Source organism: Anser anser (genome assembly GCF_964211835.1).
Source record: "Anser anser genome assembly, chromosome: 9".
Classification (NCBI taxonomy): domain Eukaryota; kingdom Metazoa; phylum Chordata; class Aves; order Anseriformes; family Anatidae; genus Anser; species Anser anser.
In genome coordinates this window covers 6,618,485-6,633,913 of record NC_139729.1, presented here as the reverse complement: position 1 = coordinate 6,633,913, position 15,429 = coordinate 6,618,485, and the positions used below count along the sequence as shown (strand labels likewise).

The following is a 15,429-nucleotide window of genomic DNA, read 5'->3' as shown; positions in this document are numbered from 1 at the left end:
TCTAATGACATAGTAAACCAAATGAAGAAACAAGTATTGCAGAACTAGATTGAATACATGGTTCAGTTGGGATGACTGAAACCAGATCAAGAAACAGAAGGTGAAAATAAACATTATCACCCAGACAGCAGTCACAGGCAAAGATCACAGATTCTCCATATGTCTGGACCATTAAATTAGTGAGACATTTCATCAAAATTCTTTCCTTGAACCCTACAGTAACACACTGGAAAAAAAACAACCAATTTGTTGGGAGGAAGTTGAAAGAAGATGGTTATTTCTCATATGTGATATTCTCAATTTTACTTCCTTCAAAACTAACACAAGAAGAAATTGCTGGTTTCAGGATTGCACAGGTCTTCGGCAGCTCAGACAGGCAAGGGGAGAAGTGTCTGTGTCCTAGCTGGAGCAGGCTGGTTTGTTTTGTTTCAAACAGACATGGAAAACATTCTTCCCAGCCCACTGCCCACTGAAACACGCACCTGCCCAATTCACTGGTACACCCAGCCAACAGACACAGCTCCTGAATTCAACTGGAAAGATCCATGAAAACTTTTGTTTTTCCCAAACAAAATTAGCAGCAGTGAAAGGGAACTGCTAAATTAAATCACTTGCACTTGTCAGCCAGAACTGACAGGGACCACTGATGGCTGTAAAGAACCCTTAGGAATGTTCTCCCTAGCTCCAGCAACAGGGCACAGCAAGTGATCTCACAAACTCCTCTGTTGGTCAGTGGGGCCACTTAGGGTCACCTGTGAACCTCTGAGTGTTTGCTCTTCTGCTATGAAGTTTCCCAGTAGCTGGGGACTGCTCACTGGCCTTGGCCTACACAAAGCTAAGATCAAAGGCTAAACAGCTAACTACTGTCTGGGCAAGGCTCAGGCAACATATCTGAAAAGGATGTGTTATGTCTTCATTTTTAGCCAACTGCCCCTCAAATTAGATTTATAAGCATTCCTTCTGTGTCTGGTTTTGAACATCATTAACCTTGACTCTCATTAGAGAAATCCTGGGGCTGACACAAGGATTAGCATGCACATCTAAGGCCTGTCTGCAGAAATCTTGCTGCGTGCTCAACACACGGCGCTTCTCGCAGCCCATGGAAAATTCACGGGGAAATAGTGTTGAACCGAACACAAAAAGGGATGATATAGCAAGCAGGAAGCTTTTCAATACCAGCAGCTCAGATGCACTCTACAGGCTATCACTGCTCTTTTCAGAAGAGACAGCAACAACAGCAAGAAACTGCCTGGAAAAAAGCAAGCCTTACGGAGTCCGTTGTGAAGGTCAGGTCTCTGTCTGTGCCTCACATTTCACAGACACTTACGCAGAAGCAACAGCCCAGTTTGCTTCCAGCCACATTGGCTCTTGGCTGCAAGGCCATCTGCACCTCTCCATGATTGCCCTGCACACGACTGGAGCCTCCCACCTCTGGGTTTTAATGTGTGGTTTAGGTGGGGGGCAAAGCAGGGGCCGTAGCTGCTGCCCTGGTGCCAGCTCCAGAGTTTAGACAACAAGCAGAGACCAGGCAGCATAGGTGAAAGCTTCAGAAAGCTGTTTTCTCTCTTTCCCTTTGCTAGAGCTACACATTTTTTTCCCCTCTCGTGCAGCAGCAAAGTTAATAGTTGTCTATCAGCTTAAACACTGTCAGACAACATCTCCTGGTATATCCCCGTCTACAGCTCTTTGTAGCTATAGCAAATGAAGTCTTATAAAAGCAAAGATCTACTGCAGTTGTCTAATGCAAATTGATGGTAACGTGAAGCAGAGCAGTGTCGGTCCCCAGAGACACAATCATATAGCAACTTCTCAACAAGATCTGCAGCCAACTTCCTTTTCCTTAACTCTTCTTGGCAAAAAAAGATTTTAGCACTAGTTAAGCAAGACTTTGTTTTCAGGGGGAAGGGGGTGTTACAACAGAACTGCTTACTGCTGTTACAGGGGCTTCCTTCAGAGCTGACTGAAATCAAGAAGAGTTTTCACAGAGGTTTTAATAAATCCTACAGCATGTAACTCTTCTCTTACAGTTTTAAAATTATTTTGCAGCCTGACTCAGAGTAAGACAAAATCTTGTGGTGCCAAAGAAATCTGTAAGCTGCTACTGCTCAGAGTGAGGGAATTTTCACTGACTTTCCACACGTACTGGGCACCTTAGCAGCATATACCTTCTAAAACCAGACCTTCACTTGGCCACAGTGCACCGAGTCATGTAACAATACAAGGATCAAGCTGTTTTGGACCATTTTGCCTACTCTATCAATTTCTTTAAATTCCAAAAATAAAAATATCTTTTGAAATATTAGTGAAACTATTATTTAAATCTAATACCACATGAAGATGGTATAAAATATGTGATGATCACATATTTTAACATAAACTAATATAACTGCACAGAACATATTTTATCTACATCCCTGAGGAATCATCTCCATTTTGATACTGAGCAGTTGCTCTGCTTGTTCCTGAGCTAAACAAGAGGGCCTACAAACGTATTGACATGAGAATAAAAGTGACTTTTAAACTTAATTAACTCAGATAGTCCTGAGCTTTTTGCAGTTGTAGGTCACAGAATTGTAGCTGTTGAAACAAAAAATTAAAAAAGGATTCGATTAGGAGTACCCACACTAGTGTTTGTTGTATTCATGCCAGAATTGCCTCTGAGTGAAGCCCTCCATCTGCTCTGCATTCCTGAAACATGCTGATAATCACGTGCTGATTCTCAGAAGATATGTGCATCACAATGCACATCAACACTGCCAGGATCTTAACCTCTGGCTACAGAAGCCCAGGCAGGTCTTTGGCCTAATCCCTTAGAGACCAAAAAGTGGTCCCTGCACTTTCATCACATGTGGAGACAACATGTTGAGCTCTGTATTGTATGTTTGGGCAGTTGCAGGAGGAAAAGAATGGTGCAATTAAATGAAAAAAAAAGAGATCAGGAATGTTCCCTTCCCAAACAAATGTATACATTTTTCTACACAACGATGGACAATTCTACCAGAACTGTCTCATTACAACAGGCTATTAGAAAACCTATGACAATTTCTTATTTAATAATAATGATTAATTATATAGTGGAATCATACTTGGATGTTCCAAAGGAACACAATCAACTGCGATCTCCAAACTGCCAGGTATGGTCTGTATTTTGCTAATCTTCTCTGCTCTGCAATGACAGAAATGAAAACATTTTAGAAAATTAGAAGAGGGGAGATAAGACCCGAAATAGAAATTAAGCTGAAATTAAAACCAAACCCTGACTTAAGACATAAATCCTTATTAAAAACTTTAACATACAACTATTAGCAGTTAGACTCAAAACAAATGCAACATCAGGGAAGAAACGTCTTTTCTTTCTTGGCCTTATTCTTTCTCATGCCTTCTCTTTGAGGCAATGCCACACTTATAGAAGAGGAAGAAACTGATGAAGTAATGATGAACCTTACAAGAATTAACTTACCCACTTTTTCTTTCTACAGTCTGAAACAAATGTTCTTTAAAAGGAATTGTGTGACCACTGAGACAAAAGGAACTCACAGCATCATGGCTTCTGCAAGTGTCATGCTGAAAAGGGAACAAGACACGCTCCTTGTGCCCAAGCAACTGGAGACATACCAGACCTGTGATACTAAATTGCTTTTATCTAGATGTGTCAGACAGACAAAGCCAGCAGTAGCAGCTCTTATTCCAGTATCAAGAATGTCCATGAGGTTTAATGACTAGTAACAGTAATAGAAGAGATTCAGGGACTGATCCAATCCCTGTAATACTTGTTCAATCTTTTAATGATTTGATTTCATATAAATGGAATCGGAAAAAAATAATTACATTAATTTATTTCTAGGTGCATTTGGCATAGAAGGCACAGGAAGAAATTCAAGGTTTAATTCTCATGTCACTCATCTGGTAAAAACAAAGTCTCTGCTCTAGAGTTAATCTGATTTACACCTGTATGAAAGAACATTCAGCCAAACAGCTATTCACTAATTTACACACTGTCAAGCATTTGGAGAAGTTTTTTCCTTCCAGTGTTCACTCTGTAGTTTGTCATGGAGACTCAAACAAACAAAAGCAAGGGTTAGAGAAACCATTCAAGAATGCTTTTTCATTTCCCATTTTTTTTTTTTTTAAAGAGAGTGTTCTCTTGTTGGCTACTTTACCTGCATTTCCCCTGATAGAAGCTAATTTAAGGAACCACTATCTTTAGGTTACAATAAAATTTATTAACATGCCAAATGACTTTCCAGTTTTCCTGGAATTTCTAACCTAAAGCAGTCTTTGGCAGATGTTGGACTAATGTGAAAAACACTAATTTAATATGGCTACTTTGGCACACTGTGCTAAATGATGAAAAGAGCTGTGAAAATTATTCTGTGCAGCTTTTTAAGGCTTTTATACCTTCTCAAACCAAATTAAAATCTGTTCCTTACCTTCTGTATTCTGCTATTAGCTTAATCAAATCTTCCATGGAAATCTTATTACTTTCTTGCCTGAATAAAGGTGAGAATCGTGAGTCTCTGTCAACATTTCCCTGATTATCTCTGAACACTGGTCTATAAAGAAAGAAAAATAGTATGTTTATAAACACTCACCCATATACATTTGAACATTTGAAATTGTCATGTAATGTTTTCATAATGATATGACATGAACTCTCCCACAAATTCCAGGGCTGCCTGCAGAGCTTCACACAAGAAAGCTCTTCTGAGCTGTGTATTCGTAGATGCACAGAGAGTGTCAGCTTATCTGTAAGCACAGCCCCAGTCCTGCAAAGACTTAAGACTTCGTTTAATCTTACATTATGCAAAAAATCCCCATTCATCTTAGGTGTAGCACAACTGTTGACAGCTCAGAGTTTCAGCATTTTAATGCTAGAACAGATCATCATCAAGTTCAGCACCCACCCATCCCATTCTCCTCCTTTTTTTCTGTAGCTCTCAGCTGACAAAGCTCAAGTATACAGAACCTATCTAGAACCCATTCTCTACTCCACCCCCTACTGATAATTTTATATAATAGAAATTTTAGCAAGACATCAAATCCCAACCATTAGATCTCATCATGTAAAGAAGCATATGCTTTTGCAGAAACAGTGTAGAGACCTCTAATGAGTTTTCCTATGCATTAACTCTGTTCTGTGTCCTCCAGAAGCACGATACCAACTCACTGCAGCTTAACTTTCCTTCACAAAACTAGTTCGTGGAGCATCAGCTACGTTTTTGGTGAACCAGCTACAAAGTGCCAAATGAGATGGAAAAAAAGGATATCCGTTTATATCTGGGAACAATAAGTATCAGCTGTTGTGTGCACAGAAAAACGTGCTCAGATATTTCCATCCCTGCTCATTGACACTTGCAGGATTTAATTAAGACATTCCAGTGCCCTGTGGATAGTCCCAAGGGTCACATGCACACTGGCTGGACTGGATAATGTAACAGCTATCCAAATTAATGAACCTTGGATTCAACTGTTGTATGCAAAAACATTGCTTAACAAAAGTAAAATGTTCTTGATGCTAAGTGCAGTTCTATGAATCATTTGGCCAATCTTTCTTCTTTAATTTACTTCTCTGTTCCACTGCCAATGAGAAGAGGAATTGATGCCAGCACAAATTGTTGCCAGACGCAAAATAATGGAGTGAACTTTTGGAAGAGGATCCCAAGGATGAGTATAAATGCACCGTGTCCTAAATTAATTAACTGAGAGAAACACTATTATTTCATTTCTGTGTAACTAGAGAATAATCATCCCTCTTCTATCAGACTTTTGCCTCCAAGAGTTACAGGGAATAAGGTCCGCACCAACATGCACTGACAAAAATCTTAAGTTATTAGGGAGAAAATGGACCCATTTTCTGGCAGCCACCACTTATTTCACAAATCGTATTAAACTGCTGTTGGAAAAAAGAAAAAAGACTTAATAATTATTACAGCGTTGGTGACATTATTATACTTTTTGGGCTCAGCATTGCTTCCTTCCTCTCCAAACAGAGTGGGCTAAACCATTCAGTAAGCGGTTTTGGCCATGCCACTGGGCTCTGCATGGGGATTGCTGAGCAAACCCAGCCTCTGCAGGATCCCATCAACTAAATCCAGTCCAGGCTAACCACTGCTCAGCACGTGGGGGTATGGAGGCACTTACCAAAACAGGGTTGGGGAAGTTCACAGTGCCAAAAGAACCGAGTCTGTGCTGGAAGTAGCTTACTCCAAGAGCTCTTGCTTCTACAGGTGCCATTTAAACATCCACTAAAAAGAAGCTAACTCTTACAAACAGGTATGCTTTGTGCGTTCAGGGAAGAGTTTGCTTTCTGCTAGCAAAACTATACAGTATCTCCATGCTCCTGGCCTCACTAAAGCTGAAGAATTGCCAGAGCAACAAGTATTCTATGTTTTACACCTGCAGTTAAGTAACTGCACTGCCATGTTTCACTAGATCCTTTTAGGTTGCTGGGCACTGATGGAGCAAGAGAGCTCCTTCTCACAGTGCACACACCGAAGGCATCGTAGGGTGACAACTGACAAGTAAAACCAAAGGAAATGTAATAAAACACTTCACCAATCCAGAAGTCCAATACTTATCTAATGTATTAATGATTCCTTACTGCCTGCTATTTATTTATTAGGTGGATTTCCATAAGAAAAAATTCACAGAACTAAAATCCTGAAGAAATTTGAAATATATTAATTCGGGGGAAAAGTAATTGATGGACTTCATTAAAGAAAACAAGATACTTATTCAGTATTTTAAATGTTTCTATGATTCTACTGTTCTGATATTGTTAGCCAATAGTCCACAATTACAACAACTCTTTAAATGCAGAAAACCTACACAGTACTCATCATTTAACACCGAAACATATTTTTAATAGTAGCTAACAATCTGTGGAAAAATTGCTCACCCTCAGGGTTAGGGAAGCAGTGTGAGGTTTGTAGCTACTGTAAATGAGCACAGCCTCACTAACTTCAGTGATGCTATCCTGCACCAGCTGAGAACCTAACCAGCAGCTGCGTACACCATTGAGGGATCCAAACACTAGGCTCTAAAACACGTTTATGAGGGTGGGGAAGGTTTGAAGGAAAAGCAGAATGTAAAAACTAATCTCTGTGAGTGAAGTTTCCCAACGTCTACAGTATGTAGATCAGGCACATATTTGCAAACTTTGGCAGTTCTGGCAGGAATATGAGAAGGCAAGATGAATTTGACACCCTGTAATTCTGACATATAATGTAATTATACCTGAGAGCATACAGACACCAGAGCACACCAGCACCAGCAAGAAATCAGGGAGGAACCCTGAGTCATCCTTCTGAACGATGCTAACAAACTGAATGCCACAAAAGATAATTAAGATTGTCAGTCACATGCACAATACTCAACTGCCAGATTTTGGCTCGCTAAATGTATACGTAAAAATCACATTGTGACCATCTGCTATTGCTTTAAAGAGGAAAATTTCCACAGCAAAACAGGAGTGTGGCTAATGCCAGAATGAACTAACTGGAAAACACATTTCCAAACCCACAGTTTTGCTATTTATCATAGCCAAACCAGTTTTTCCCTGTAGTATGATAGCATCCTGTGGAAATTTCTATTTTCAAGCTATGAAAATAGAAATAGATTTTATAGGGCCAAATTATACTTTGATTTTACCAAAGAGAGTCCTGAGTAATGTTAATACATAAACAGATATAAACGATGGCTGAATTTGACCCAATGAACTAAATAAGTTCCTTGTGCAACTCCACTGATACCAGCAAATTCACACACTTGGTGGACAGTGATTTTTAAATTATTTTATCTCACCACCATGATACGATTAATTATGAAAAGGTTTAAGAGCTGATAAGTACACCTGAGTATATTTTCTGTGGTCAATCCTACAGAGGGAAGGAAAGCTTTTTAATGTCAAGGGTGGTGAAGCACTGAGTTAGGATGCCATCCAGAAATACTGCCTGCTGGAGCTGAGGGATGTCCTCAGATCCCAGGTACATCCTCTGCTCACATGCACGCCACCTGCCTAATGCACACACAGTAAGTCTGCGAAACGTTGAATTGTTGTGCATTTGCTAGCACCACAAGCATGTATTCCCATTTATATTTGGGAAATCACAGCCAGAAATATTGGTTAGACAATCATATGATGTAAAGGTCTTTTCAGTCTTATTTTCTGAGGAAGATAACAGACTAACAGTGGAAGGCTGAGGAATACTCAGGCTCCCAGGTATCCAATACCCACTGTATTGAGGCATGCACACACACAAATAATGACTGAGTTAGAGGACATATCACTAATGGTACAGCCACCACCAACAGTCAGCCAGGACAGAGTTAATAAAAAAGCCTCAAGTCAGTCTGGTGCCCAGCCTGCACCCCTTGCTGTCACACCATCCATTACATGCTAAAAGTAGCCCTGTCAAACCAAGAGACACCCATCAATATCATTTTGAACGGTCCTTTGGCTACACAGAACCAGTAAATATTAATGAACATCCCTGAGTTTGCTATGACAGATCAAAACACATTATCTGCCTTTCTCCTGAGCATGCACGTACTTTTCCTGTTCCTACTGGATATTGACAAAAATTTATGTCAATAAAAATAAATGACTCTTCAAACAGCCATACCTTGGTGCGTGCTTTCTCCTTTGCCATCTAGACATCATGTTCTAAAAACATAAGCTTTCACCTACACGTTTAGGGGCAGACCAAGCACTTCTGGAGCTCTGTACTTCCACACCAGAAGAACACAGCTCTCCCTAACGGGCACGGGCAATGCCGCAGCATGACATTTTCACCAACGCTCTTTTCCTTCTTCCCTCCTACAGTTTCAGGCAGCCCTCCACCAGGCCTGCCACTGTCAGAACAGACACGACAGAAGAAGGGGAATGCTTTCACTTGGCAATGGATAGCTTTCCTTTTTGTAGGGGACATAACATACTCTGTGCATGACAGAAAGAAGAGAGAGCTGTCACAGGGACACGCAGAGAGGCTCTGACAGAGATCTGTTACCACAGGGTTGCAGCAAGCTGAGGCAATGACAGAAGACTGAAAAGGAAAAGACAGAGAGGAGGAAAGAGAAAAAAAAATACATGCAAATCTAAATGGATAATGAAAGGAAGAAAGCCATATATGGTTAGGGGAGTTGACTTGGTAGAAGGTGACCAAGAAGCATGTGAAAAAAAACTGAGGATGAGACCAGCAAGTGGCATTGAACAAACCATACAGTGACCCATGGGAAAGGAAACAAATTATCCAGGAGAACAGAGGTAGAACGAAAATCAAATACTGCCACTGCAGTGACCAGCAATAAAACCCAACTGACCTTCCAGACAAGAAAGTAACAGGTCTCTATCACCTAGTAGCCACTAAAAATGCAAGAGGGCCTAAAAAAGCATTCTCATTACCACCATCAAGGTGCTGCTTTGGGGGCACCATTAACCTCCAGATTCTTGGTTAGATTTTTCTGAAATACAACAAGCATCATTACTAGAACAGAGCTTCTGACTTGCACATCTGTATTTTAGGTGGTCATTACGTCTTTGTCTCAGACAGTAATTATCTCTGTAGGAAATTATTGTGAAAACTCTGATTTTGAAATCTTTTTTGGCAATTTTTAGCACCAAATCACCAGTGCAGCTCATGATAAGTTGATATTCCGTCAATCACCTCTGCTACTCTCTGGCAACTTTACTACTTACCTATAGAAAAGATTCCACCACAGTCACATTTAATGAGAAAGTAACCAACATTCATCTGTGTGAAAAATAGGGCAATGGAATAATAAAGCTGCAGGATCTTCTGGGGTCCTGCACCACACAGAAAGCTGTGCTTAGCTTGAGGCAGAAAAAGTGGAAAAGAAAAAAAGGAAAAACATCCAAAAGTGGAATAAGCTAAAAGATATTTCTACAGATTATAAGAAGAATTAATACATACCTCACTGACCAAGCAAATGGCATGCGGTATTTCCCCAGCTTGCTGCAGAACTGTTTATTTGATTTTAACACTTTCTGTGCACACTAAAAAAAAAAAAAAAAAAAAGAGGAAAATATTAACTATTTCACCTAGTAATATCTACAATGCAGCACAGAGTATGTCCAAGTACCACTCTGCTGAAGAGGCTGTATTGCCCCTAAAATAATTTAGCTTGATACTGTCCATGACAGAAAGTTCTGGGATGGACAGGAAAAGCATCACAGAACTGCTAACAAATTAAACCCCATCAGCATCCCTTCAGTTGGAACTGTATTAATTACAATTTTTATTCCAGTTTGCTGCAATATACCCAATGCAAATGCACTGCCTGTTCTCAGAGAAACACAGTAGGTGTTTCTAGGTGCCTACCCCAGTTATGCAAGTATACAAAAAGCACTAGCTTATAATTTCTAAAAGGTTACTGAAACAGAATTTCACTTTGCTGGGACATAATTTACAAAGGAATGCACCATGAATTGATTTATATGCTGCAGTCAAAATGGTATTTTTTTCATTCTGTGTAACTGGGTGAGAACATCTGTCATACTGTATTGGTTACTGCACGTAAGGATTTTATCTTACCAAAGTTAATGAAGTTTGGACATTTACTTTCTTAGGGGTGGGCCTCATGTGAACGTGCCCTGTTCAGCAACCACAAACTGGTGAGATTTACAAGCAGAATTTGCAATGTCTTCAGCTTCCAATAGGCTGACAAAGAAGGAACTCATGTTCCTGTAACATTACCTTAAAAGAATCAGGATTCTTAATGTACGGTTCAGCACTGCTGGCAATGTTTCCTGTGAGCACCTTCTCTATTTTTGCTACTAATACAATCTCAGAGTGAGGATTACTTATGGAGAAAAGAGCCTATGAATAAAAAAGAGAGCAGTTAAAAGGTACATAGGGATACTGGAGAAATTAAATACTACCAGTGCTCTTTGCTGATGGAAATGCCATCAAAACAAATTCAGAAAAAAAATTACAGAGGATGTATCTTTACACTCCCAAGACAGCCAGATGGAAACTAAAATTTTCATGTTAGTACTGCAGTAAGCTTGTGCACACAAAGCATCTTGCAAAGATCCTCTAGTCAAGAAACATACGACCACGTTAGCATCACCTAACCTAACTGTTCCTCTGGTACAATGCTTAAACACTGGTCTAAATCAGCCACACCTCAGGGGAATGACTGGGAAGAAAAAATGTAATGTAAAGGGAATGGGGGGATGAGGTTTACAGTAACAGCAAGAATGTGGGAGTACTTTGATATTAATACAGAGGATAGATAAGACTAAGTTACAATTTTGTTTGGCTGGTTTAGGAGATGTCAGAACCCAAAGAATGCGGGAAACATGGGTGGTTTCTCAAAATGACAGACACTAATTTTTTTTGAGTTTTGATTGTAAATATTGTGTAGTTATACAAGCACCACTGATACACACACACACAAAAAAAAAATTGAAAAAATAAACCACCCCTAGTAGAGAAATTCTCTGATGAAAATGAATACTACTACTGAACTATGATGCGAGTCACTAAGTCATGCAAGTCAGACATGGAATACCTGTTTTGGATACTTCAGCCATTCTTCTGGGAACCCTTTGACTTTTGGTTCTTCCATCTCATTTGAATCTATATTTTCAACAGTGCCATTTTCTAATGAAAATGAAGAACCTGAAATCATCTGTCTAACAAGAGTATGGTTCAAATCCACATGAAAATCAGCAGAGATCTTCCTGCCATCCCTGACGTCATACAGTGCCACACTCACAAAGAAAGGCTCTACCTGGAAAAAAACAACACCAGAAATAAAACATAGTACTAACTGAGAGTGAGAGGCTAAACTCCATCTTTTATGAGGCCCACGCAGCTAGAAAAAAAAGAAAGCAAACAAAGATTGTTTACCAATTATGAGATTAATTGAAACCCCTGTCCCCTACCTTTGGCAACAATTTTTCCAACTTCCAAGGGCTTTTAGAGGTAGTGTGTTGACACCGAGCCAGAACGAATGGCAGCTAACACAGAAACTTGCAGAAAAAGAACACGAATGTATCTGTCACAGATAACAACTATAGTAAGAAAGGGAACCCAGAGAAACTTCAAAGAATTATTTTAATGTAGATTCGCAATCATTATAAATGAAGGGATAGTGAGGTGGGCTTTCCAGGGATCATAAGAAATGTGACACAAAAATGATGACAAATGTAAGGAGATGAAAAATGTTTACTGGTAGAAACACAAACGCGTGGGTGTATTATTCAGTGGGAAACACATGTTCCATTTTGCTAGGAATCCGAGAGCATTCAAATAGCTCTGACAGTACCCACTTGTTCTATCCCATAGTAACAAGGAATTAAATCCTATGACTGCAAATAACCTCTACAGAGCCTTCACAGTTCTGATGAAACACATCAGTCAGGATAAGAGCGACCAACTCATGATGACAATTTCTGAGCTGTCTGGAAATCAGAATCTTAAAATTCTGGAGATAATGAACAACGCATCAGCAGGTACAATATTCTATGCTTTTGCAGACTCTGTAACGAATTATTGCATGCCCTTAGTACAGTTATCATGACTTCATTTAAACAGCTATTCCAGTCTGCCAAAAAAGTATTGATTACATCATGCTGAATATGCACTCACTGTAGAGGTCATCTGCAAATGAAAATAAGTAAAAAAAATAAAAACAATAATCAAAGCCTCATATGTAATGCACGAAAGTTGAGTTGCCAGGACACTAATTTCTCAGAACTTTTCTGCTTTAAGGGAGAACTAACTAATGGAACTAGCTATGGATTGACAGCTACAACTTGCTTTTCCCTGCCCTTTTTTCTTAAAGTAAAAATAAGAAAAAAAATCTGTTTTGTTCTCTTTTTTGCTGGTCCTTTTTTACCAGATGAAGCATCCAGTCCTTTCTGTTTTGCCTTCTCATCAGTAATTTCATCTGACTGGTCCCCAGTCTCTCTGAAGAGCAACAACAACAAAAAAATGCACAATCAACCAGCAACTGATATTCAGTTGCCTCCTTACAGTACTGGCAGCTTAAACTTGTTCTTATAGCAATTGTTAAGGATCGTCAAGGGTCTTAACATTTTTAATTCCACATTCAACTGTAGCTAAAAGTCTGCAATCTAAATCAGCTTCAAAATGTTTACTGTAAGGTTCCCTCAGCTTCACCACTCATTTCAAAGAGATGGGCAGAGCAGGAGGAGTGAATACAGTAATGTGAGCATGTTAGTTTTCCTTTTACATCCTATTACCAGAAGTAATATGTGCACAGGAAGCCTTCTCTGGAGTGGTGGTGAGGGTGAGGGTGAGGAGGAGGAAAAAACAAACAAAGCTTACATTGGTTGAAGGATCATTTTCATTTTCAGTAACACAGGCCTGGAGATTCAAACTGAGGGACTTGCAAGTTATCAGGATCCTCTTTGCAGGTTTTTCTTCAAATGGCTTGATTGCTGAGTTGGTCCCTGGAAACTCCTTTTTCTGAGGATTCAACAACTGAAATAAGTTGGGTGATTAGTTATATATGGAAAAAGCATGATAATCCCAAACTACGTAAATTTTTTGAGGTGTTTACTATCGCTACAGTTGATTTGACCAAAGATTTGGAAGAATTTTCAACTAAAATAAAATTTCCAATTAAATCACCAGCAAATGTACATTCAGTGCAAGCAGTAACATTCCTTGAATTATGAATTCTAATGCTGAATGATAAGCAAGCTGAGGATAAGAAAGGAAAAGCAATCTGCGCTTCCTACATTTACAGATGAACTTTTCATGTACATAGACTTTTATACCTCCAATTGTACCTCCCACTGCTTTTTGCAACCATTCACATTTCATAGTCAAATTCAGCGCAATAAATAACAACGAAAGCACTGTTCTTACAACATTCCCCATACAAGAAAAGGTTCTGTTCTTGTAATATTTTCACTCTGTTTTAATGATTCAAATTTCAGCTAGATTGGACAAGATGACCTCCAAAAGTCCCTTCCAACTGCAACCATTTGTGTGCAGATATGGGCAGAGTCTGTACATAAACCTCTGCAGAGCAGAGACAGCACTTTTTTCCCCACTCATTTTGAAGCTGAAAACAAATGTCGCTTCCACTCTACTTTTCTCTTACATCTAAGACTCCTGCGTATACAAGTGAGATCAGCACAGGGTGGAAGTCTCAGGCATACTCAGCTGCTTGCTGAATTCCCAACCACTTTGGTGGCTTCACTAACCCAGTTAAATCAGCACCTGTATTTAAAAACTTTTAAGAACTTGAAAAAAATCTTTTCACTCACTGCTATATCAGGATCCAAGGAGAAAAGATTTAGTCGCTCCGTATTTCGAGAGGCTTTCACTGTTTCTTCTGTTTCTGTGATGTACTGTTGTGACAGATAATAAATTAATTTTCTGCACAAGAACAGAAATCCATAGAGTTGTTAAATCTCTAAATGAATGATTCATGTTTCACTCGTAATAACACTCCTCATTTCTGCAGTAGATATCCCAAAGCACCTTCAAACATTCTTTGAAGGTTATATGCTTGTGAAGCAGGATTTCCAGTCCACAATATACTTTGAACGAACCCAAAATAGGAGCAATTACGAAGTTCATATATGTTACCACAGAATCCATTGTGAAAGATGTCAGAATAGTGGCTCAAGATGTACACAAGATGTACCTGCCATGGACTAGGGATCACAGATCACTGCTGCAGCCAGGCATATGGAGCAAGGGGGAAGAACAGGAATTAACCATATAAAGAGCAATATAAGCATAGTACAACTTGCAGAACATCTATTTTAGCCTTGAGGGACACCAGTGGTCAGATCTAGCAGTTATCAGTTTGATGTACCTGCATTAACTAAACCATTTCCAGTAAAGAAAACATCTATCTACAGACAAGATCAGATACCACTGCTGTCTGTACACATGAACTCAATTACGTTTTATCTTTGATGTTGTTGCTGTTTTAATTGTGTGACCACTTCATAAATATGAATACAACCTAAAGTGAAGTGTAGACCAAATTCTGTTCTCATTTGCATACACAGTTTTTGGTTCATATCTCTGGGATTTACATCCTCAGAGAGGATTTTGCTGTGTATATAGACAGTATACTGTCGCTACTGCTACAGCGGGTAGCTGCCCAACAGATTACAAACAGATCACGTGTTCCTTTAAGAAAAGCAGTGACGTATTTCCAACCTAGCTTTTCATCATGAAATTTCTTAGCACCTTCTACAATTATCTCATCCACATGAAGTAGTTTATGAATTCTGGAGGACAAAATATCTCCCCTGATACTACATGTATCTTTCAATGAAATTAGTGAAGGTTATGAGCAGTTGACAGCTCATTTCCTTGAAGTACTGCAAGTCACACAGGAAATCTTGGATGTCTGATGGCCAAAGTCTGCTGAAATACAGGTTAAAAAAGTAAATATTTCACATATAAC

At 39.3% G+C, this 15,429-nt stretch overlaps 1 protein-coding gene across 13 annotated transcripts in view; it reads right to left on the bottom strand.

The window, feature by feature from the left end:
- Positions 1 to 15,429, bottom strand: part of DOCK10 (dedicator of cytokinesis 10) — a 152,052-nt gene that overhangs the window by 53,249 nt on the left and 83,374 nt on the right. For all 13 annotated transcript variants that reach the window (XM_083848558.1, XM_083848557.1, XM_083848550.1 and 10 more), the window contains exons 10-16: positions 14,270 to 14,353; positions 13,320 to 13,475; positions 11,536 to 11,757; positions 10,716 to 10,838; positions 9,933 to 10,015; positions 4,431 to 4,553; positions 3,087 to 3,166 (exon numbers count right to left, since the gene is read on the bottom strand). In XM_083848558.1, the coding sequence (XP_083704684.1) occupies positions 3,087 to 3,166; positions 4,431 to 4,553; positions 9,933 to 10,015; positions 10,716 to 10,838; positions 11,536 to 11,757; positions 13,320 to 13,475; positions 14,270 to 14,353 (871 nt within the window). The remainder of the gene's footprint in view (positions 1 to 3,086; positions 3,167 to 4,430; positions 4,554 to 9,932; positions 10,016 to 10,715; positions 10,839 to 11,535; positions 11,758 to 13,319; positions 13,476 to 14,269; positions 14,354 to 15,429) is intronic.